The 26780-nt window shown below is 40.3% G+C and overlaps 1 protein-coding gene across 1 annotated transcript in view; it reads right to left on the reverse strand.

Annotated features, from left to right (window-relative positions):
- Positions 1 to 26402, reverse strand: part of YBX2 (Y-box binding protein 2) — a 207056-nt gene extending 180654 nt beyond the window's left edge. Inside the window, exons 1-7 of the mRNA XM_044077043.1 lie at positions 26014 to 26402; positions 25067 to 25130; positions 20878 to 20911; positions 16517 to 16606; positions 9904 to 10194; positions 4998 to 5107; positions 4357 to 4519 (exon numbers count right to left, since the gene is read on the reverse strand). Coding sequence (XP_043932978.1) covers positions 4357 to 4519; positions 4998 to 5107; positions 9904 to 10194; positions 16517 to 16606; positions 20878 to 20911; positions 25067 to 25130; positions 26014 to 26122 — 861 coding nt within the window. The 5' untranslated portion in view covers positions 26123 to 26402. The remainder of the gene's footprint in view (positions 1 to 4356; positions 4520 to 4997; positions 5108 to 9903; positions 10195 to 16516; positions 16607 to 20877; positions 20912 to 25066; positions 25131 to 26013) is intronic.
- Positions 26403 to 26780: the final 378 nt, after the last annotated feature.

Here is a 26780-nt window from a genome sequence, read left to right on the forward strand (position 1 = left end):
TTACATGTGTCTTCAGTTTCACTCAAACTGAAATAACCAATTTACTATATATAGGCTATTAAAACAGAACCAAATGACTAAGACATGACTTTTGGCATCTATGCATATACCAACTCCTTTTAATATTAAGCTAGACCTTTCATACATTGAGTGATGTAGGTGGTAGTGTTTGAACAGATTGCTATTCAAACAAGTTTTAACTCCATGGGGGTAGACAGGAACTAGTGCATGTATAGTAGTTTTATAAATTCTATCAATAGGCACTAAAAAATAAAGTTTTATCTTACCTAGTGAACTGCTTTCTTATAGATAAGTTTCAGTAACATTTACAAATGTAAAAGGGCAATTTTCTTATTTGGTATGGCCAACCTGAAATGTTGGTAACAATGGATTAAATGGTTGTAAAATGAGTAGTTTATACATGTTTAAAATTACCCAAGTTTTTTTTTTTTTTTTTAACACAGGAAACATTTAAAAGATTTGGACAGACTTAATACTACACTGCCTAGCTCAAAGAGTGGTAACTTATGGAAAATGTTGTGCCTCAAAATCCTGAATACATTTAGTGATGAAAGAGGCATGTTTTGTTCAGTGACTTCAGAGATTCAAAGGAAACACTATTGCATACCTGGCTTGAGAATATAGTTACAAGCTGGGGGAATAAAAATATCAAAGGTAGACATTTTAAAGGTGACCAATTTCATCTGACAAGGATACCAACACTGGCTGTAAATGGAAGAAACCAGCCTCAGTCAAGGCTTTTGAGTTCACTGACCAGTTTCAAAATTGCTCTTCACACATTTCTCAAGCATGGGACAAATCGAGAATAGAGCAAGTTTCAAATGAGATCACTAGTAGAGGATGTCTCTTGCTCACTACCTGATCATAATGTGACACTTATATTGAATTCTAGTAACACCAAAATTCCTGCATAAGTTTTTAGAAACTTATTGAAATCATACAGGCGACACCTCAGAATTTTGTATGGGACTAAGTATAGCTCTGGCAAAGTTACAGACTGGTATGCACAACGGGACTCAAGTGATTTACAGGAGAAAAATAAGGAACTTAATAGCTTACAGTAAATGGAAATTTCATAAAAATAAATCTGGAAAAGGTTACATGTCATAAATCCATGCATACATTGGGCTACTAGAAAAAAGTAGTAACCTCAAATTATATTCCTCTAGTAGTAAAAATGTACTGAAATACAAGATTCTGGATGCCTTCAGGTATCATTTTAACATTAAAAATGGATATGCAAGATCTAATTAGAACACTTGTCAGAAGATCAAGGAAGCCCACGTCTTAACTCAAGATTCAAATTAAAACCAACAAGGCACCTGGAAATGACAGGACACCCGAACTACACAAAAGGAAGTGTTAGAGATTTAGTTGAAATATTTACAAAAGGTATACCCCAACACCCCCAATTTTAAAACTTGACAAGGACTCAATGTTCTTCATATAGACAGATTTCATTAAATTATAAACGATTCATGGCAATCTACACCACCAGAATACACATTGGAAGAAATTGTTTTAAACAATGATCAGACTGGGTTTATAATGAACATGAACACCTGTATCAAGAGAATACAATTATACCAATTCAAAAAAATAAAGTTTGGTTAGTCTGGATAACAGTGCAATTGTCAATTGGAAGTGCTTGGTACAGGAGGAATGCATTTTTTTTTCAATTTCTTAGTCTATGAAAACGTCTTTACGTTAAGATTGATTACCAAATTACTAAAGGTAATAAAAGGGCTGTACCCTATCCCATTGCTTTTTGCTCCAATTATGGAAGTTTTTGCAACTTATACAAGATCAAATGACACTAATTTAATCCCAAAATACAACTTGCAGATGACATCCTATTAACTGATGGCAACAGTATTCCAAAAGAAATCAGGACTGTAATGTGAACACAACTACCCATTAAAAGAAATTACATAAACATTGTGAAAGATGGTAAAATCACTTGGGGTAATCCTGTCTCAATATTAAACTCCATAAAACTCATCACTACGGAGACAAATTATCCTTCCTAATATTCTATTATAAAACAGAATTTCACTCCCAAAACAGTAGAGATTTTTATGGTTTCCTAATAAGTCTAGATTGGCTTTAAAACACCACATTAGAGATGGGGCATTGGGCGACATTGATCTTACAGATTTAGAATCTGGTTCCTTACCCTCAATTAAGAGGATAATTTATTGGTTAAGAAAAGCCAAATGGAAAGATTCATGGAGGTATTTACCAAAATGGATTACTAATTACACCTCCATTTGGTTAAGACTACGGTTAACCTATTAACTTCCTTAAAAATTAATTTTCAGGAACCCAATATAAAGCATGGACTTTCTTTGCAATTCCAGTTGCCTAAAAAAAATAGTAATACATTTAACGACTACATTTAAAGACAAAACGTGTCACACTGGTATTACACAATGGGAAGTTACAAAATGTTGACCATATCAATAATTAAGCAAAGGCATGTGGTTAGAAATTCAAAGTTAGACAACCGGATGAACCCAAGATTAAGGCAACCAAGTTAGAAATTCTTTCCCCACATTCATTGATTTACTCATTCTAATGCACCAAAATATATCTAAAAAAGGAGGTACTTAATGTCAGAAAGCTAATGGGATTTTAGACTATTCCAAGTGAAGATTAACTCACTATAGCACTCCATCTGTGCTGCCACTTTCAACCTGTGGGTTCAATTCAGATACTCAGGACAGTCACTACAACAGCTCATGGGACCAAAATCTTGCCCACAATGTATCCATCCTAATTACTTCAGATAACGTTTTGCAGACAGAAAATATTTCATGGAATCTGGAACTGTAAACAAAGGTAACCCATTTAACACCTGTTTTTCAAGGTGTCAATGGTATGGGGTAGGAGGGTGGGGAGCCAAGAATGAAAATGAACAAAAAATGTTATGGTGAGTACATAACTAATGTAAATTCATTCCACCCTCAACCTGGGGACAGAGTCTCAGGCTACTTTATTGTCCTGGGTGGACTTAAGGATGTTGCAGAGCACCAATGAGCCAAATGCTCTACCCCTGGATACCAGATCAGATTTGTAATTAGTAATAAAAGGTATGGGGAGTAGTCCAAGATGCTGCACAGCTATCCATGGAGGCTCTACATAGGAATACAGCTGACATTGCTATGGGCTTGGTTGAATGGGCTCACATGGGTTTTGACAAGGAACTATTTGGTATGACAATTTGTGAGCCATCTGGCAGTTTATTTTGGTCACAGGTTTTTCCCAATCTGGGATGTTAGAAGGAAACAAATTGGTCTGACTTCCTGAAATATTTTATTCCAAGAACTGAGCATCCAGCAAATTAAGCAATATTCACCTTTGTTAGAGAAGTTGGGGAATACTGTTAGGTTAATGCACTGTTGATACTGGATTCTGAAACCACCTTTGGTAGAGAGGAACCACCTTTGGTAGAGAGGAGAATATTGGGAAAGTATAATTCAAGCGTTTTTAGCTGGGATACAGGACCTGAATTGCCCAGACACAGTAAGGCTTTAATTCAAATCTGGTGGCTGACAAAGGCAATTACTAGAAAATTGAAAGATCCAAGCTAAGCAAACTTGACCGTGTAACTACTGTAACTATTAGATAAAACAGGAAGTGGGAACTTTAGAAAAGGGTAGGAGTAAATTACAGAAAATGAAAATCATGAAAATACTTGCAGAAAAATGTTTTGCAGGAATGAGTTTAAGGCGGCAGGAATTGAACGCAATAGTTTGATTACACTGACACTGGTTAAGAATCCCACCTGTAGGTACTACTTTGAGTTCACCCCACTGCATCATTCAAGACAAACCTTTACTGAATAAGCATTTCTAAGTCTATCCTAGCCCAACTAGCTTTGCCCCAATAGGCGAAACACTTGGACATCCTTAGTGCAGACAGCCTTAGTGCAGACAGCCTTGTGAACTTCCTGCTTTGTAATCCCCATAACATTAAAATCCTTCTGAGTTCAAAGCAAGGCCCCATCTGCCTGAACTGATGGTAGCGGAGATGTACACAAAGTCTTACAGCTGGAGTAAGGGAAGTTAAGCAGTGCCTTAAAGTCTCCCCCAGTCTGTATACCACCCTCAGGTCTCCCTGAAGAGGGGGACTGCCCTAGTAGGACTACCCCAGTCAAGTTTACTCAAAAGTTCATCTCAGTCTTAATGATCCACTGCACTTGGCCTTACTTGTAGGATACCCCCCTACAGCCCTCGTGCATTTGTACTCCAATTTTCAGGTCTGATCATACACTACAGGTCTAGCTACATACATTTAACTTTTATATATCTCATCTGTGCCAGTATTGCTTACCTCTGCACCATTCTGTGCTGGAGGTGCACGACGTGGACGGCGCCTGAAAAAAGGTCTGCGCCTAGGCTGAGGTGCAGCATCCACTTGCCCATCCACTTTCTCAGCTGGTGCTACCTCTCCACCCTGCTGCTGGGGTTGCTGCTGAGGTGGCCGCCGACGTCTCCTTCAAAAAATTTCAGCAATACAATCAGTTAACTGGGCTACATGATCAGAATAAAGCTCAGAGCACATTTGCATTCCTACTTTTACTACAAACTTCAGTACTAGCTGCTCACAATAGAAACAACCCAGTTAGATACTATACACATAACGTAACAGTGAAAAGATTAACTGCAAACACAGCAATTAGTGGGATGCAAGATACCATATGCAGAGCAAGATAATGGACCAAGTGTCAATAGTTAAACTTACTGCCAGTGGCATATAGGATTTCAGAAAAAGCAAGTCACGATCCAACACAAGTTAGAAAAACAGAAAAACAGAAAATTACCTTAAAGTACTAGAATTAAAAAGCATTTTTCATTAAGTGCAGGACTGCATTCCAAAACGGCATTAAATTTCTGACCACAAACTACAAGCTTAACAGTAATGCAAAGATACAGCACTTTCAATACCAGTCAGGTGCCACTTCTGAAAAATACCTGCGGAATCTAGGGCGACTGGGTTGCTGACCTGCATCGGTCTGAGTCTGGTCTCCAGTCTGAGCCTCTGGCCTGGAGTCTGTGCCTTGCTGCATTGCCTGCTGTGTTGCCTGAAAATACATACAAGTCAGCTATCAGTTTGTCTAAAGGAACCTACCATACTTTCACAACTTTGTTTCCTGGAAAATATCTACCAAGAAGTAGACTACCCATAAGCAACAGATTTTAAATTTTAACTGCACACATCACCAGCAACAGGTTCTTAAGTGTTGACTGCAGCAAAGCCTATGGATTCTGGTCTATAAACCTAAAAGTATAATACAAGGTTAAAAAGCCACAAGAAAGCTCTTAAGTTAACAGGGAATCGAACTTTCAGCAGAGGCTGGTGAGAAATGTTAGAGTCGAAAAGCACTATAAATGTAATTAAACATACACTGACAATGGAACATAGGATACAATAAAGCATGCGACTAGTGATATAAATTACTTCTCTATTTACTAATCATATTACAATTGTAGCCTATTATGCTAAGCAATAAGATACAAAGATAGTTGCACCATAAAGCCTTCAAACTGTAAATTTGAAAGTACGGCTACTCTGTAGAGTCAAATACAAACCCAGGTACATTCATAGTTAGCTATGAAAAGCACAAAATGCAGACGCCGTCCTGCACATGAATACTTGAAGTGAAACAAGCTACCCTTTACAAGGTACTCAACTGCTGTTTCGCAATACAGAAGTGGAGCGCAACAGCACTTGTCAGTGCTTTACTCAACCCTTACTGCAATAATGCACTTAAACAGCAAGACAACTACTGCAACAGTTTAACAGATCCAAATGTTAACTAGTTACTGTAAGGAAAAGGAGTTGGTCTTACATTTTCATTGCAGAAATTGTAACTTGAGAATTAACTACTGATTATGGACCAATGGGCTCATTCTAATCCACTACATTGCAGTGATGCAAGGATACTACCAATGATGGCCCAAGAACTGCCCGTCTAGAATTTCTGTTTAGCAATTGTTTAAGTGGAGCTTTTCTCCCTGGGCCTCCGCTGAAAAAAAGACCTGTGTCCAGTCTGACTTTCCAGGTCAAATTAAAATAAATTCTCTGAAATGGAAGCAAAGGCTTAGAGCCAACTGCAAGCTAGGGGCGCTCAATCCCCCTGCCAAAACTAGCATTTTTTAAGGTGGTCCATCTCCAATGGTACCAAAGCCATGGTCTTAAACGCAATGTTAATATGAAATTGTACCCTTTGGGAAGTCAACCATACTAGCCAATTACCACATTGATACCAGCTGACCCACCAGTAGTCTGGGATCTAGGTACATTTTACACAGTATCCTTACCTTCAAACATCATGTCGCCACTGAGGAGAATCCTTTTGCTGCACAACTTAAGGGCATGGCATCTAGGTCCAAACAGGTCAACCCACTGTACTCCCCCTTTACAAACCAGAGTACAATGCTCCCTTTAGTATGTACCTGACCAGCCATATGCAGCAATTACAGCCACCTCAAAGGTAGCTTATAGACAAGGGGTAACAACCCTGCCTTATGCAGTGTGCCTTAAAGCCCTCCTATAGATTGCAGAGGGGTGCCTGGCTTAAGGCATTTGCAAACCCCATACTTCTAAATCTCCTGTATACAAATCAAACAGCACTAGAAATACAGGGTCTAGGGACCTGAATTTTGTGGAACAGAACATGCTGGACAGGTGTCCCAGAAACAGCCCCTCCTACAGAAGAGGCTTCCCATCAACATGAAGCAGAGTTTATTACCCAGTTTTAAGCACAACCTAGACAAGTGTATGGGGAATAGGAAATTTACACCAGGCCTGGAACCCATCTCCCTTATGGACAGAGGTAGATAAATGCCCGGCCCTCAATGTCCTATGTGGATGCACTGTATCCTTATTCGGAAAGCTTGGCAGGCTTAGAAAGGACCCTTCGGTTGTCAGTTTAGTAAGAGTCTGAAGCTATGAATGTAGCACCCACATGCAATTTTAAGTGTATAGTACTCTAAATCTTTGTGCAACTATGCAAAAGACAATCACAAGTATCTATTTTCCCCCAATGCCTTTATGCCATCTGTGCCAACAGCTTATTACTTCAGTACCTACAGACCAATTTACTGTTGGCAAAGCAAAATCCCACTTCACTGATTCCTAGAAGAGTCACTGCTGGGATTTACAAATGTGGGACCACCAAGATTCTACCTACTCACAAACACTGCTTCAGCATGACAGGCAAATTGAGCCCAACCTTCAGAAATTTTGATTCTCTGGGAAAATGGAAAAGTGTCCCCTGCCACCTACCAATTACTTATCTATTTTGCTATTGCAGTCAGTCATTCTGACCACAATTTAAACTCCAATGATACTGCTTCATTGAATATTCAGGACAAGCCAAACTGCTCTATGCAATAGTGAGTCAACAGCACTAAAGGCAAGTAAAAGATATGAACTGTCCAGCTAGATGTGAACTACCTAGATTACATTTAGTAACAGTGCTTAAGATAGTTTACCAAAATCTACTTGTGCTACAAAAAATTACAAGTGCCTGTGAGTAAACTACCAGGTTCAACACACCTATGGCCTTGCAGTGTTTCAAGGAGCTCAAAATGTGCCCATGTTTAAGGCATACATTGGTAACTAGATGAAATTAACACTTTGCGAGGGTAGTCTGTGTAGAATTTACAGCAGGGAAATAAGCCAACCTCCTGAATTCCCACTTGAATAGTGTACACAGCTTTGGGCTGCCACTTAATGCACATGTCTGTGCAACATGGGCATGTGAAACTCCACGCGTACAAGATGCATTAGAAATATTAAAAACTTGCATAGAATAAAAGCATATGCCATTTTGTAAAAAGGCACTGTAGGCATGGACTAGCACAGTACTGAATTATGAGGTACAAAGCAATGCTACAGGAGACAAATGTGTAGAGAAAGTATTTCAAAAGGTTACTCAGAATATGGGACACAAGGTAGAGTAATAGTTAACTGTACATTTGTGAAAAGGGGTTACTGGCAAGGAATGAGCATTATGTTGGCATGTATTTCTATTCCACCTAAAAGTATTGAGCAATTAAGAGAATTAGAAAAAACTGAAAAGTAAGCCCAGGATCAGCAAAATAAAATCAGTTAAGCGCTTTCATCTGAACAGAACTCTTCAGAACCAAGAGTTACAAAGACTGCAATACTGCTTAAAAGCTTAAGAAACCTGCCCAAAAACTTAAAAGAAGCTATAAAATACAATTTGTTCTAGTCTGAAACTGCTGCACAGGGAATGTACTGGCAACTAGGGTAGCTTTGCTGCATCTAGTTTGACTTTCTATAACAGAAAACTTCAACAGCAAAGATGTAGATTTTACAGATATTCAGTCTCATACTGCTTGCTCAGAGGTGACCTGTGCCTGACATACAAGGCCATGTCAAACCCAGATTTGATGAATATGCTTCACCTCAAAAAATCTAGATCCCTCAGAACCACAAGGGCGGGAGACTTAAACCTTGACACGGTTATAAATAGAACGTGCTGGAGGGACAGATTCATCACCCAGAGACCCCCTATGCTGTGGAACAAAATCCCGGTACATGTGAGGCAGAGCACCTCGCTGGCCTTGTTCAAGAGGAATCTTGACCAATGGATGGGAGATCGCAGATATACCCCAGGGATTACTTCAGTGTCACTGCTTGACAGAGGCACAGCAAAATGATAGGCATAGTTTTTATTCAAACTAAAGGGGTGGCGAAAGCCACATAACTATGGGCTAGGCTTATAAATGCCCTTGGGCAGATAGCCTAGTATGAACCTATGAACAGATCAGTACCTTATAGCATTTAACTATTAACTTGTTTTTCTTCGCAAGTCTCAAACATTTGCTGAGTTTTCAGGACTTAAAGCATTTAACTGGCTTTTGCTGGGGGCATAGTTCTAGTTCAAGCAGCATTGCAGTCCAATTCATGGTTCTGAACAGGTCTGTTTAGATGAAAGTTCTCAACTGTGGATTGCCTTTTCACATTAAAGGTTAGCTTGTGTGATAAAGGGCTTCCTGGTAATTTTTCATTTTATATTGAGTTTCTGAACTGGTCATAGGAACGACTTATTTTATTAACTATAGAGAATTGTGGGAGAGGTAATTGGATTCCAGCAGGGACTACAACTAGCTTAGAAAGAGAAAGGAAAACTGAAGGTGAATGTGAAAGTAGCAGGAACCCAGACAATTTACATTCAAGGTGCAATAACTTAGTTAGACAGGACAATTTTAACAGCACAGACATACTAAACTGACACAGAACATTCAAATGTGTAAAGGCCAAGATAGATACTTATCACCCTATCAAATTCTTACTTTGCAAATGTGCACAGTCCATACTTCTGAGGAAGACCATAGGCCCATTTGGCTCATCTATTGAAACTTAGTCTTACCAAGTTGGTAAACTAGACCTCAAGAGCACCCCCCATTGTGGCAACAGCAAGTTTTATAACCCAGTCAGGAATGGAATGCCTATGCCTTAGACCACACTTCAGACTGGTAGCCAAGTTGGTAACTACACTCAGAATGAAAAGCATTACTAATCAAAATAAAAGCTTTGTTGCTGGTTGAGCTGATAAGCTTAAAAATTCTTACTTCAAAGCATGCCTCTTACCTGCAATGCAACAGTCAAGGAGTTAAGAAATGAAGGAAACCGGTCCTGACTTACAAATACTGCAAGAAAATACTATTCAATTATGCCTCAAGGGACAGAAAAAAATTGAAAGGTAACTGCTGCTGCAGCACTAACCAAAGCTCTTCAAATAGCATACAAATGCGTTCTTACCAACCCACCAGACCTGGAGCTACTGATCTGAAGCTTTAAAAGTCTAGTTCCAAAATGGTGTCACCCAAAGCAGATACTTACCTCAGGCTGTTCTGTTCCTTGAGGACGTGGAGGGCGTCTAAATCGTCGACGAAAGAAATATGGAGGGGGTCTCCTGCGTGGCTGTGTTTGCTCCACTGCAGTTCCATCACCTGTAACTTCACCTTGCTGAGGAGCAGGCACAGCTTGTCCAGCTTGTCCAGCCTCCTCCTGCTGTGTTACTGCACGAGGCTGTCTAAAGAACCTTCGACGGAAACGTCTACGATTGGGGGCATAACGACTACCTTTTACTGCCACACCTCCAGGACCAGTGACATTTGCTGCTTCAGCACCCTGTAATAAGAGAGATTCTTAAAGTTAGTTTGTAGTCACTCCAGATACAAAGTAGCACTAACAAGTGACCAATGGCAAAAGTTAACCAACTTGAATTTTAAACTTAAACCAGACCTGCCCAAGCAAACTTCAAAGAAATGCCGTCTTAAGATGGTTCACCATATCAAGGTCAGGGAAGAAAAGCAAAGATTGACCTACCTGTGGACTAAGCACCCCAAAACTGCATTAACTATATTAAGGACCACTTCATAAACAGCCAAAAAGTATTCTAAGAATCTTATGAACAAGTCAGATGAAGTCAAAATCAGAACCCATCTACTTGGGGACACTTTCTCAAGCCATGCAAACAACTGACATTTAGCACCCTTGGAAAAGTGCAGACAATTTACAAATTCAAATTATGCACAAATTTATCATTTGAGGTACTTTACAGCCAAAGATTCAAATATACCACTCAAGGATAGCCAAAATGCAAGAGCTCAAAACCAAATTGGTCTGAAGCTGCAGATATCCCTCAAACATTTTTTCTTCCTATAAAAAGGGGAAAAAAAAAAATCAGTTCCTCAGATCTTACCTGACAGCTGTAGCAAGCAGCCTCTTCCCACTCAAGTCCACTAAGGTTGCCTACCATATACAAAAATTTCCTCAATAGGTGTCCCCAAATTCTTGAGGTAGCATTCAGCACTGTTTGCACAAGTCAGCCTCACCCAAAGTGGGCGACATCCACACTAACCAAACTTGCTACATAGTGCAGATTCAAGCCAGACAGCCAAATCCAGTAATGAATAACGTTGCATGATCAGAGATTTGGCAATGCACACTAGCCAGTGAAAGTGTCATGTTCTGAAGCCATAGCACATTAGAATTACGTAATGCATTCTAACAATTTAAGGCCACCTTTTCATGAACAGTTTTCATATGCTGATACCCATCTCCACCTGGGCTGCAGGAAATCTAATTTTAATAGCAAATGTTTCCTAAACGCAACATGTCAATCTTAGTGTACCATTATAACACTGACCACACCAACAAAAGACCCTTTCGGGCTTAATCCAGCAATACAAGCAGAGTTCAGAGCACAAAAACAAGTCCAAGCAAGAATCCAAGTGCATGCAGTTCTAAACTATCAGACTGCTGATACCTAGGATAAAGGTGGATGGATCATGAAAGATAGGTAGATGTGGGTTGCTGCAAGTCCACCAATGTCAACAGCAGTTAGCTCAGAGCTAAAGATGCACACCAACTCCCACTAGTATTCAGTACCAGTGTTTGTACATATTTCAGTCCCTGTACATTGTTCTGCACCATTTCTGCAGAAATTTGGTATTGGCCTTGTCATGTCTGAGTGCCCAGTTGAGCTCCTTCCTCATCTGTAGATCACAGCAGCCCAGATTTCCCTGAACGTGTGCTTTCACTCCAATCAACTTCGAGGTCTTCTGGGTGTAGACATTGAATGCTGCCCACAGCTTGCAGCCAATTGCCACTTATGGGCACACTCACTGCAGAAAACTGACATCTGATTCTAACCTGTACCCTTTACTAGTATGAAGTCCACCCAAGATGCACATTTGCCACTTGTATCAGATCTTGCAACTGTCTTGCTGAATTGCCACCATCAACTCCTCCCTTATTCTTAGTGGCCCACCCATGTGGAACAGTCCCGACTTGGATCATCCTGATCTACCAAGTCCTGCAAATGCCCAAATGTGCTCTTCCTTGCTATCCCAACCCTGCTGTCTGGCATAAGCAGATTCTGACAACCAAAACCAGGAAGGAAAAAGGTCAGACAAACCAATTAGTTAATACAAAAACCCAGCAAAGCAAGCGTTTTCACTGTGCGACATACCTCAACCATACCAAATTACTTGACATTTGCCAGGTCTGAGGGCAAAAGAACGGGGTGTCACAAAGTCATGTGTGGCCCCTTCAAATCCCGATTTTTTAAAATGTTTACATTACCACTGATATCACACATTGCCAGTATATTCTGCAACATCAATGTGCAGCTTCGTGAGGTAGTGCCTACCTGAGACTACGGGAGCTTAAGTTAACATTACCCGTGCCAGTATATTCTGCAACATCAATGTGCAGCTTTCGTGAGGTAGTGCCTACCTGAGACTACGGGAGCTTAAGTTAACATTACCCGTTGCAGCACAGCACAAATTAAAATATTGTTCAGCCAATGTATTGCACAGCAAAACTTTTTAAAGGACTAAGCGCTTTTGTTCCAAACTATACAGAGTTTGGAATGAAAACGCTCAACTTAGTTTTTGCTGTGGAATTTATTGGCCAACAGACATTTTATTTTAATTCATGCTGTACTGCAACGAGTAAGTGTTAATTTTTGTATTTTGTTCTTGGTTTGTTAAATTATGGGCATGGCTACAGCCCACCCATAGCTTGCAAGTGCCATGCAAAAACATTGCTCACCCTATAAAAAAATGAAATGCCATGACAGAGTGGTGCTTGTCAACAAAATCCATGTTAACCGTGAACTTCTAGATTCAAACAGAATAGGCAAAGCCAACTAAAAAATAGAATGAAAATAATCCACTACAGCTCTAACCTCTGCTGTTTTACTAGTTGGTGTTCTCGTGTCAGGGGTCACGTCAGTTTTATTTCAAAGGTATCCTTTTAAGTAAAGCTGTCTGACCTAGGCTGGTACAAGGTTCAGTGCCTGATCCTTTGCTGGTACAAGGTTCAGTGCCTGATCTCAGTAGTTCGAGAAGTTACTGCTTACACAAGTTCCTGGGTTTAACAGAAGCCAGTTAGAGTTTATTTGAAAACATTGTAATCTGTACAGTCTCAATTATCAGGTATGTGTAAAGCTCCAGCAGTTACTGGCTTTCCGTTTGTTACTGTGCTCTGCCGGGATCCAAGCAGCTTTAAAATTGTCTGAAGCGCACTGCCTCTCACCAGTACTTAGTGCTGGACAGTCCAGGTTAGAGTGCGAACCCCTAAACCCCAACCAAAGAGGATGCAGTGGCCAACAGCAATACCAGAAGTTGAGTAGTTGGTTTACACAAAGGCGTGAACTGTAATTAAAATGTTAGACACATGAGTCTATACATTTTGGCCTTTTCTTTGCTTTTATACTTAGATGCACTTAACTGCCCTATTACTGGTGTCCTAAAAACCAAGCAACGATAGTGTGCTGTTGGAAGTGTACCTTGTCCTTAACATTTACGACCATACTCCTGGGTAAGCAAAATGATAAAACCAGACATTTCAGATACCTTGCATGTACAGGTCGCACCTGCAGTGCATCCAGTATGTGAAAACTGTTAGAATATGTTAAGATTGGAATGTGTTGCTTGCATAACTGTGGTTGCGTACTGCTTGCCTTCATCTGGCTCTAAAATGAATAAGGCTGGTTCGGTGTTTTAGAGAAACACTGCATTGCACCATGTGCAATCCAACAAGCTATTGTGCAGATAGGGCTCATTACCAGACATGGGACTTGGAGGGGGCTGTATCAGCAAGACTGAAGTGCCAAAACAAGGTTGTGCACAGTACCCAAAAGAAATTCTCAATGCCTCTGGTTAAACGACTAGAATGTAGAGAAATCAAAGCAAACATGGCCATTAAGCTTAAGGTTGATGGTTTCCTCCTATCCCTTGTCCCACAAAGGAAAATTAGCAACTACAAGAGTAGTTGTAATTCATGAAACCATTCTGTACTCAGAACAGCTGAACTGGAAATAAGACAGATGAGCCATCAAGTACAGCCAGTTAACCTGCTGCAGATTTATGTAGACACTGTTCCACAACACAATTCTGTTACTGCATCAGCAACTGCACAACAGCACTGAAGGACATTTTCCAGTTAAGCCAGATTGTACAACTGCCTTTTACCTTAACCAATCTACACAAACATGGACAACTGGCCCCTAACATCTCAAAGGGGGCTTTGAGAATATAGATCATAGCCTAAAGCAAAGATGGTTTTAACTGCAGTAAAACGGTTGGCTTTCACAGAAAGCTAGTACATTGCAACTACTCTAAACCAAGAATCCTTAAATTCTAAATCAGCACTTGCCCCCATGCACTCCCCTACCCATTTACATTTAGCAGGAAGTCATATGGAAGCAGGTTAAACCCACATGCGGATGTCAGCACTAAGCATAAATATGCAACCATGTTAGCAAGCTACAGATTTCAAAATTGTAACTGGCTTAATAGTAAACATGAAGATATACTGCATTCAACAGCATCCCACTTACTGGCCACTCAAAGTAGCCAAAAGAACATCCCACTTAAATCAGAAATGCAATGCATTTTCCAAAAAATACACTGAATGTAGTACCCATTTCCTTTTATTCAGAGCAAATTCCCTGCAAATAATTTTAGATTAACCTTGCCCTCTAGAACATGCTCGCTCAATTGAGGGTCAAATTGTTACTGCTGAAACCAGGGCACAGTTCTTAAGACTAGAAAATCTGCTCAAAGGCAGCTACCCTTCTCTGAAACTGCTCTTCCCCAGAACTCCATACTACAATCAGGGGAATCAGACTAGAGACCCCTACACTCCACAGATCCGAGTTAATGGGATGCTTACATTGATATGCCCTAGCTGCACAACTGCAGGATGCCAGCTAACTACCCATATACTGAAAGCACTAAATACAAATTAGTTTCAATGAAAGTAAATCTTCATATTTCAGAACTACACTTGAGATTATGAGTAAAAGTGACTTGTCTAGAAGCATTATCCACATTCTGGGGAAACGTAGCCTTAGGGTGATTATGAACCATGTTCCACTAAAAAAGCAAAGCAAGCAAATTTGTGGGAGAACTACTTGAAAGTTTGACCCAACCTTTGTTTTTTTTTTTTTACACACATCTGTAGTGTAGTTCACAGCATCTGTTGAGAATATGAGTATTCATCTGTTTGGACCGGCAAGTTAATTACCTTGCCCTCAAATGGGAAAGCCCAAGCAGACTCAAACTGCCACAGTTAGGTACAATCACTTTAGAAACAAGACAGTACATTCAATTCATAAAAGTGCACATGAACAAATGCACAGAATCCCTGCATGAAAGGCTCAGAGTAAACCCAACCAAGTGTCAGATACTACTCAGCTGAGAGCTCTGCCAGTATTCAAACTGATACCACCAATAAAGCAACCTTGCTAGAACTGCCCATTAACTACCCTCTCCTTTGGGAGTGTGATGACTCACTGCCTCAATTCCTTGGTACCCTGCAATACCAGTACAAGCCTTATCCCTCACTAAAAAGTAGATTGCTATAGTTATACTGAAGGCAATATTTTCCAGCAGAAAGACTTTTTAAAAGTACACATGCAAAAGTTTGAAACTCGATCCTTACCAAGCCCAACTTAGCCGATTTTGAAAAACAGGTTACACAACTGATCCATATTTGCAGAAGTCTTCCAAACACCACATTCCACTCAACCTTGTCATGACTACTCAGAGCAAAACCTGCCAGGTCGCTGATCTCTGCCAGATAGCATATCAATGGTCATTTCTAAAGTGTATGAATCCTCCATACCCAAAATAAGCCCGTCCTTTAAACGGATAACTAAATCACTTCCAAGACAGCAGGCCTCAACTTAATCAGACACCACTTTCCAGCCAAAAGATTAAGACTAAAAAGAGACAGAGCACTTCATATGGAAATTTAACTAAATCTTCCAAGAGATTGCGCCAAGCCAATGTAGATAGTCTTGGGGAAGCACCTGTATAAATGTGGGCCTACCACATTCTTTTGAACACTGGCCTAGCTCTATATTGACCAGAGATTTTAAGTAAAGGCAGTGGCAAACTGCACTGACAGTACCTTGAGCAACAGTTTACATGTTTTATCAGCTCTGACACATGCACTGCTTATAGGTTACAAAGCAGTCAGTCCAGCTACTGGATGCCCTTTTAGCAAGTCTTGCCGTTTTCAGCCTAAATCAGAAGTAAAACCCACACCACATGTAGCCAAGCATTTTTTGGTTACTATAGAGAGTAACTTACCAAACAGAATATACCAAGGACCATGTTATACATTCACAGAATGCCTCCAAGTTGACTGACTCTGCTTTCAAATGTTTCATTAAGCACATGACGAGGTATGAAGTTGACAAACTGCTAAAATAGGGCAGTGTCCATTAAGAGCTTCAGTTTTTCACATCCTGCTATACAACTGAAAGTGAACAAAGCTATACAACTGAAAGTGAACAAAGCTAATGTTATGAAATGGTGAACCCAGTTATGTGCATCTAAGCAACTGCTTCTCCATTAATCTATGGAGTTCACAATAAAGTACAGAACACAATCAGAAGTTTATACGTACACCAGATGACAGCAAGATTTACCTTCTCTCCCTCCACAACATCAAATTCCACGATCTCTCCATCTCCAACACTCCGGAGGAACTTCCGAGGATTGTTCTTTTTAATGGCAGTCTAGCAAGAAAACAGTGCAAGTTTAGAAGCCCAATTACAAAAAGCACTGAACTGCAATACTAAATAGCCAACGTAAACTGCCACTTTACATGCAGAAGTACAGGCAATTGACAAAGCTTACCCTTTTGGTTATTTATCAAAACAGCAAGACCAAAAAGGCAAGTTTTGTAGCATTCAAGAGGAAACAATTATATGAACAGACCACAGCCTTGTACAGCTTCGGTTAGAAAGTTTTGCATATTGCACCCTGACATACGACTGGAAAAGCCCACCTTAATATTCTTTGAGAACCGAACTATTTGGACAAGACGGACTGCAATCCAAGGCCAATATTTCAGACTAGGGAAAATATACTTAGTGGGTTTCTGCTCAACCTGCCCAAGCAGCTAAGCTCCCCTGGAAAAGGGACTGATGGTTACAAACCCCAAAGGGCAAGTTTCCTTTACAAGAGGTGTTTTGAGGCTTAAATTTGGCATGCTGTGTTATATGCTGGCTTTACACGTTACCAGCAAACATTTTAAGACTTGTCAAAATAAATAGTCTCCATTCAAAAAGAAATAGAATGTAGGGAAACTGGCAGGAATGGAAAAGTCCACAAGACAACTACAACTGGCACATGGCAGTAAAACTATTCAAAAAGTAAAAATTTGAGGATGCAATACAGCAGCTGTTGTCAAAGCATTACAGAACACCCAAGGTAGGGGCGTTTTTTCACATGCACACTGGTTAAGTCAAAACCCATTTAAGAAATCAGACAGAATATTTACCGAATAAAACATGAAGTCATACTATAGAACTAGCCTATCCCAGCTTACACAAGGATAAACAAACCAGACTCTGTTCACTAAGGTTCAAAAACCAATTAGTCAGTGTTCAGAAAGACCTAGCACAGATTACCTACTCAACATTTACATGCAGGTTTTTTTTGCAATTCTACTGTACTGAACTACTGCAGTCTCTCCACTGGACCAGTGACTGTGGCCTTAACCATCCAACAAAAAGTGTACAATCTATACACAACTCTTCAGCTGCTAGAATAATATCCCAGTACTTGTAAGGTTAAAAGTGACATCCAACAGACTAGCTCAAATCCTACAGGATACTGCACATTAAAGTTTATATACTTGTTTTATGTTAAGTTATGCAGCTTAAATAAGCCTATCTAGTCTGCACTTTGTTATACTCTTTACCATCTGTGATCTCCTATTCTACAATGTACTCTGAAGACTTATCCCATTTCCAGCAGAACCCATTATAAGAGCCATAAATAGTACTTCATCCGCTGCCAGTACCACTCCTTTCACCCCCCTTAATCAGCATGAACCATCTCCTTGACATACTGAGCAACGGTAACCACCCCCTATTTCTAGGTGCATTACCTCTCAAGTCTGGTTATATTACCTTTCATCTCACTGTAGCTGCCTCCACAGAAACTATTGCACCACTTAAAGTAACCCTTAAGGTGAAGCCTGACCATGGCCCTGCAATACAGGAGCATTACCTATTAATCCACCAGCTGCTATTTCACTGCTTCTGCTGGTCCCAATTCAAAGTGATTCAGACATTTTCCATAACTGGTGCATTACCCCCTACAGCTATTGCACAAATTTTACAAGTGAGACTTGTTTGTACAGCCTCAACTACCACCTTTGATCACACCCCTTTCTCCACTGCTGCACCTTTGGGTCACATGGATGCCTCTATGCCTTTAGTGCTGTATTCCCTATAATCCCCACTTTTCAACCATGCAATTGGGACCCATGAAAAGAATGTTCAGTATTAAAACCAGTTTTAACCACACTAGCAAACATTGGTGGTATAAAGCTACCCGTTTTACTCCTATACAATCAATCCACAAGTAGACACCCTCAAAAACAGTGGGCTTACTTTAGAGCCCTCCCAAAAGCTCAGAAGCTCCTTTAAAATTTAAGCCCATTATGCTCAAGAGGCACTTAAGGGATGACCCACCCATGCAACTTGTGAAAATGTGTCCATAAGTAAAAGCCTCACAGGCAATTAATTGATCATATTTACTACAACAGTCTCACCCAGTTTCAAAAAACCCTGTCAAATCAATCTTTACACACATGAAAAACCTACAGCTCATCAACTGATAACCCTGAACACAATCCTAAAGTAACATTTGCTATTAAACTTCAGCCCAGTGGTACAACTAAGCCAATGCTTATGTCAGCCCAGTAATCTAATCCCCCTTAGACTCCACAAGACTATCTTTACAAAGATGTCTGCAACACCCAAGATGAACAGCGGCTGAAACCACGATTCATGTGATCAAATCCACATTTCAGACATTCAACATAACCAGATACAGGACTTCAGATTGTGTACTGTGCCAGTATACCAAGGACGGACAAAAGTACAAACTCTGCAGTAAACCTTCACACCTTGCCAAAATAAGGTGGGACAAAGTATATGCACTTTTTACAAAAGTGACTACTGGTCTGGCAACAAAAGGGCTGCAAGTTTCCAATTAAATCCCTCCATGATCAAATCCACATTAGATTTGACAACTCCAAATGGAACCACTTGGGAATTCAATTTTCTAAGCAGTATTCCATCACTGACACTAGTAGCAGACATGCAAAGTAAAAGTGTGTTTAATTACCAGTTTAACAGTTCATATTATGGTTTGGTGTGTAAACATTCAATGACTTACTAAACTACAGCAATATACAACCCATCACACAAGTTTATTTGTACACAAACTGCTTAATCAGTTTATCTTAATGTGTTTAGACGTGCCAAAACGTGCGGTAAGCCATGTAAATAAGCACAAGGCTGACAGGAAACATTCCCACTCAACTCATTCTTTATCTAAACAGCTTCACTCCCCCTACGCCTTGATGTCAGACACCTAAATCGGTAAAAATTAAAGGTCACAAAACAGTCAAAATAACCACAAATAGTAAAGGACTTTGAGCAAAAAAAACAATGGAAAATGAAGTAAACTAAGCAATGAGCTGTGAGATCACAAGTCTGTACAATTAAGATAATTTAGAAATTTCTGTGCTGTGGAGTTTCCACAGCCTGTATTTAGTGCCTTAACTCACTCCCCCAAACCCACTGCATTTTTACTTTACAAAAAAAGCACCCTGAACAAAAAGCTTCATAGCTTCTCCACCTTTTATCCAGTTTTAAAGAGTGAGGGAGTATGGGGAAATCTATCCACCTGCACAAGTGCTTAGTTTTACTAAACTGCACTTTGGCACTGACCGTTTTCTTCAATCTATAGTTGCACACCCTTCCAAACATCTACACAGAAATGCAAGCAGTGCAATCTACCAGTAGCATCCAGTTTCATTCTGGAAGAAACAGCATGTCAAGTTTGCAGACAACACTAAGAAAATCGGTTTACATGGTTAAGAGTCCCCTTGACTGCTCAATACTGATCTTTTAATTGCACTGGTGACATTTCAAATGGTAAACATTTTACTTGGGTTTAAAGCACAATTGTTACATTCAAACAAGCTCAACCACTCAAATCAATTCAACCATGTCAGCTTGCCACCGAGCATGTGAAAACATGCAGGAATCCATTCACAAGATTGTAACTATTTCAAAGTTCAGGTACCAGATTAAGTGGAAAGTGTTAATGAATGGCAGGGAAGATCGAAATGCATGAATTATCAAGCTACAACTGCTTAACAGTTGACAGTACTCCGTTAAGAAAAGCTATTTGAAGGGAACCTACTCTACACCCCCAAATCCATTTAACGCACAAAGCAAAGCTTTCTAGCAATGCCAGCATTATCCTCAACACTTGCTACCAAATGCACATTAAACAAGTACAGTCCAATTCAAAACCTCCCATACTGCATTACAGCAGCCAAATGCACCACTTCCAGTGCAAAAGACAGTTCCACACTCCATGCTACAGCAAGACAATAGTGAAGATGGAACTATTGGGTCCAAACATTACAACTCACCACAGATGAAGTGCAGAAAACCCGATCACAGTAACAGTTAAAAGCTTACAAGAACAAAATCAATACTAACCTCAAAATGGTATCCTAGCATTTTGCAGCCACTGATCAGCAAAAAGCACTCAATAAATCACAGCCTTCAACAACAAAAGGGAGCAAACCCCCAGAGCTTCAAGTATCCTAAAGTGACTGTAGAATTAAAGGTATAGAAGCTTCACTTAACGGTATAATTACCCAGCAAATACTAGATAGCTGATCTCTGCATCACCTTTAGTACTGTAAAGCACACACCAGTCCATCAACTGTAAATAGGAAAAATTTAGTTACCTGGTGTACAAAGACGTCCTCTTTGGTGTCATTTCTTTGGGGAAGGAAAAGAAAAAGGTCAACAGCCCAAGTATTTTAACATACTTAACCAGCAATACAAAGATGCGCAAAACTACAGATACAGTACTCTATGCTATGCAGTGGTTAATGTAACAGCTTAGAAAAAGGAGTACAACTTTAACATGCATTTGACAGTTATGCCTCAATCTACAGCATCACTCAACCAGTCAATGGCCTAGATTCCACATGAAACAGGACCACTTACTAACAGGAACATTAAGTTAACTCCGCATTATGCTGCTGTGCAACATTTAACTAGCAAGCCTAAAACCTAAATGCAAATACATAATGCATATATATTCGTGGGTACAGATTTTAGCAAATCCGCCCATCCAATTGGCAGAATCATGCCCAAGGTACAAAGTTAAATTCTGACCCAAACCTATACGCAGTTGTAATGTTCTGTGTTTGCAGTGTTCCTCCCACCTCCCCAAAACATGCCAAGTGCTTCCATCTCAGACACTCATAAGGGACTTATGGGCTGCAACAGCAGAAACTAGATAGCACCCAAGAGTTGCACAAACCAAATCCCTTTAAACATGTACGGCGCAAAGTATTCTAAAAACTGACTGGGCTGCAAGCAGTGTCCAGACTGGCCATTGCATTAAAATTGGCTCTAGGCGATTTGGTAGGGTTGACTGTTGCCAAATAGGAATGAGCATTTGCCAATTATAAGTGGGGTTGAGGACCCAGCCTACTCAGACCTATGCCAGGGACCCATGCTAATGTTAGGATCTATGTGCAACCTATTGGTCAGGGTATGCCCAACAGCCTTTGGTCATGCAACTACTTGCCAGCCAATGTCCAGCTGCCCAGCTTAGGTTATGTGGGATAGCAGAGTGAAAGCTGGGCATAAAACCAACCTGCCAAATATTAATTGCTACATGATGTAGGTTCACTGAGTAGACACAGCATGGAAATGGACGACATGTCCAGCCATGTCTTATGTATCCAGGAAACGATGAAAGGGCAAAGCAGCAAAAACTTTACTTAGGAACCAGAACAGAATCTACAACTCAGGAGACAGGCTTGAAATTGTGTAGATAGTAGTGAATGAGAGGCTTCACAGGGGTGTGAAAGATGTCACCAGAATTAGCAAGTCATAACCAACGTAATAGGACAGTATTCATAATTGCCTATGCCCCCAGAGGAGGGTTGCTTGTAAGACGACTGCATTTAGACATCGGTTGCAGGACTTCCAAGGACAATTAAATGAGTGACGAACACATCAGGATAAACAGGAGAGGTCTGTGTCCACATGGAGGACCAGAATAAAGGAGAGGCCACAACTTCTGTCTAGAAAATGGCTTGATGGCCAAAACATGGTTCAGAAACATTTGCAAGATCACACCCAAGAGTGGCCAACATGCAACTCAGACTTGCTCCAAAAGTAAGGGCACCAGGATAGAATCAGCAATTAAAGTCTTCCTAAGCAAAGGTCAGAGCACAGCATAAACCACTGGTTGCCAAAATTAGCTACAAGCTGTGGTCAGAAGGCTCTGAAATTAGAAACCAGTCTGAAGACCTGGAAGTTGACTGGAGAGAAAGCACAGCAGCTCAATGAATCACTCAAGGCTCTAGTACCACAGAAGTGGAAACAGGTGGAATTGAATGGCAGCACAACAAAACAGCATGTGCAAGGACTAGAGAACATGCAGCAGAGCCAGATACAAAAATATGGAAAGCTGGTGATGGAATACAGATGTGCAGTAAATCAAGAAAAACAGATGTGCAGTAAATAAAGAAAACTGGGAGATAAAGTCAAAGGCTGAGGGGAGTTGCAAAGACAGAATCACTACAAACTTCTCAAAAAAGTGACTCCAAAGTGCAAAGAAACTCAAGTTGCAAGGCAAAGTGCACATATGGAATACTTTCCAGCAGCTTCTGAATGGAGAAAACCCCATAGAAGCTGCAATGCCCCAGACAGCCTGTTACAGAAGAGGCCAACAGAAAACAGCACTTAGAAAAAATGAAATCAGGGAAAGCAGCATGCTCAGGTAAAGCAGCATGCTCAGGTAGTCACAACAGGTATATAAAGATGTTTGACATTAAAGAAATGTCTCTTGGGGGTACTCAACAGCAAATGTGTATCCCAAATGAAGAGCAAGCATACTAGTGCCAGTGCACAAAGACATTCAATAATTGGTAGTACAGATATCAAACCACTCACTAGATGAAACTTCTGAAAAGGGTGGCTGATAAATGAGTATGCATAATAAAAAATATAGCATACAAGCCGTTCAGATCAGAATGCAGTGCAATTGACAATGTTCACAGTGAGGAAGACAACTCAAATTTGCTGAGCCCACTAATGTTCATACTGGTGAAGGACTTGATTAGCAAACATGTCAAATCAGAAATCAAGTTGCTGAATACAAAATGTTACCACTACAGACTAAAACCTAAAGGATAGGGGGTACGTAATGCAAAACCGACAAGAGATGAAAAATGCATACAGATAAGGTGGAAAAAAGCAAGTGAGGAATCAGAAGCTGGTAACTAAAATATTGGAACAGATTAATAGCTTCAATTATCTTGCAGGGTGGTTGAAATAAACCTAGATTCACAGGGTGGGCAGCCAACTGGTACAGTGTCAGTAGTGCATGACAAAGCCAAAGCAAGAGTACAACAGTGGTGTGACCAATACTACAGTATGGTACAGAAATAAGTAAAAGCAAAGCAGTTGAGGAAGCTAGAGGTGAAATACTCAAAACAGGTGGTGGAAGAATGTAAGCCCACCCTACCGTGCCTGCTTTAACATCACACCCAAACCAGATGCACCCAAAGTTGGTATAAAAGCAAAGCATAAATTGCATATTACAGCAGCACAGCTGCAAAGTGCACCATGATTATCCACCAGCTACATATGTACAAACGAGTTAGAAGCATTTAACACCTAAAGAATTACAACTGCTTAATACATCGAGGAAGTACTACCTCCACTACACCACATATTACACAAATACAATATAAAGCTCAACACAAGATATTTCCATGTACAAGACAAAGCACCACACATCCCAACCCAGAAATAAAACATGAAATTAAGATTTTTACAGGGATTGCACCAGTAGCATCCCCTTAATTGCAGTTTGCATAATTGAAGCTCCCTGCCCATATTACTAATTCCCCATCAAATTTGGGATCTGCAGTAATGTATTTATGCAATTACTTTAGATTTTTTCGTTAATAAAAAAGGAAGCAGTGCTCCATTTGCATCAACAGATCAAATGTACTGGACAGTTGTAGCCTACATCACTGTTGGACTGCCTTTTTTATTTGTTTTACATTAGTTAACTGGGGGTGTGAGCCAAAAATGCCCTTTCAGAAGCCCAGGGAGAAAAGCTCCACATAGAAGTTTGGAACATAGGTAGCATACATAGTACACAAGTACAGTACACACATTGCAGATTAGCCAGTGTTTGTGAGTAAGACTGAAAACCATTATCAAGTACTCAAAGTTTAATACTTGCTTCATTAACCAATTTTACTCTGTCATAGCTTACACTGCAGAGCTCATTAGAATGACCAGTGAAGACATACTGCAAGCCAGTTACAGGGAACCAACTACTTTCAAGCACTGTACATACAACACCTTGAAAAATACTACAATGAAAACTTTAGATAAATGTTCGGTCCAATCTCAGGCCGCCCTTTAGCCTAAATAAGGCCATTACAGGGAGAATACCCACTGCTTCACAAACAAAAACTGAAAGCATATATCCCTTATGCCCACCAGCCACCTACAGTTTTCAGCATGGCACCCACAGAGAGTCTACATAACAGAGATAATTTAGTATGGTTGCTGGGTTGTGTATTACAAAGCTTTTATGCTAACAGCAATTACCATACCAAGTGTATTGCAAACACCAAGCAAAATAAAAAAGTAAAACCTACTGATGAATTTCAAGTCACTCCAATTTTGTGGACAGCTTGAATAGTAAATGAAAGCACTTACAAGCAATGACATGAATCCAAATTACATTACTGGATGCTTTACAACTAAAGCCAAATAAACCACCGCTTACCACATTTAAATTAAAGAATCAAATACCAGGTTTTTAATCACAGCTTAACTTAGTATGTCACCACTCGTTTATACAAAAGATAGACTGACTACAAGACATACCTGTTAATAAAGCCGTATCCATTCCGCACGTTAAACCACTTAACTGTGCCCAGAACCTGTGTTGCTAATAAAACCAACAGAAAAAAACAATTACTGCAAGTTTAATATTTGTTGCATACTTAATTCACCCCCAATTCAGATGTACAACTGCATTCTTTCCACTTTACTCCCACCAAAACATTTATAACCGCTTTAAATCAGACCAAACTGCAAGCCACCCATGAATCAATGCAAAACCACTAGCTCTTTCCTGCCCCACCTCCGAGTTTTGCACTGCCCATAATTCTCTAAAACTTCAGACAGGTGGGCACTTAACACTTCATATTCCAACGTAAACTAAATGTCACGTTTCAACTTACTCACCCAAGCGAAATCTGGAAAGCCATAACGTGACATCAGTAAAATCCAGCCCCAAAATTTAAATCAGTATTACATTTAGCAGCCAACAAACCAGGCAGGTTTGATGTTCTATAAAATCAAACACGCGCCGAAATGCTTTAAAAGCCTCCCCCATACCACAGCATGCAATGGAAAAGTTACACTACCAAAATAAACCAATAAAGTTGACTATTCAATATAACCACATGGACTACAAGTACCTCTGGTAGTTTTAGTCCCCAGTTAAACTGGGAACGTAATCACTCTAGAACTCTTACTCCAAACACAAATACAAAGTTCTGCAAAACAAAATACCATGCACTTCACTAAAAGCATGAACTTTTTGGTTGGCCTAAAAGGCAAGTTCCTTACAATCCACTTTCACACTTCCAAGAAAGGCCCATCCTTAAACTTTACTATCTTCCGGAATTACAAGCGTGCTTAATAAGTAGCAAAAAATTTAACCCCTTCAGTACACTAGTCGTTGCAATAACACTTGCATACACCTCCCTCCTTTCATATTGCCTCATATCCGCCCAATTTCCCAGTTCTACTCCACGTTCCCTTACCGAGAACCTTTTTCTCGGTCGCTGGTATCTGTCCTCTGCCCGTCGCCACCACCGGCTTCTCCGGCTCGGACGGGGCTTCTTCAGCAGGAGGAAGCTGCGCTTCGCTCATTTTCAAGTACAAAAGTTGTCAGGTGGGTCGCTTAGCGACTGTCCCGGGACTGGGTATATCGATCGGTGTACACACCAACTACTCCCCTCCCTCCCCAATTTTGTTTTCGTTTGGGTTTAGCTTCCTCCAGCAACAACCGCTTACGGCTTTTTCTTGACTTTGGCTGTTATTCCTCACAGTTTCCAATAAACAGTTGTACTTCGGCTCCTCAGGCACTGCCGCCCCAACTCGCTCCAAACTTTATCCCCACGAGTCTTGACTTCTTCTCAGCTCCCATTGGTTGTTGGTTCAGACAAGCGTGCGCCCCACTTTGCCTGCCCCACCCACTATGACTTGATTGGTTGTCTTTTTGTTATACGTACTTTTACTGATTATACGTTCCACAAAACCCGCAGATTTCCACCCGTGTATTTCTGCATCTCCATGTAGTTGTTGCTCGTACTACCCAGCACCTATTGATTGGCTTTTATTTAAGGGTGCGCTCACACAAAGGGAATTGTTTTAAAGAGAGTTAGGTATTTCAGTACTTTGTCTTCACTTTACGTTTATGTAGTGTGTTTGTTTGGTCCTCAACGGTGTGAATGTTGGATCAAGATGACTGCTGCAGTTAATGTAATCGTCTGTGATTTGTTGGCCTCAATACGATCATTTCCTGATT

The sequence above is a fragment of the Protopterus annectens genome, chromosome 7.part0 (assembly GCF_019279795.1).
Source record: "Protopterus annectens isolate FY-2018-M chromosome 7.part0, PAN1.0, whole genome shotgun sequence".
Taxonomy (NCBI): Eukaryota; Metazoa; Chordata; order Ceratodontiformes; family Protopteridae; genus Protopterus; species Protopterus annectens.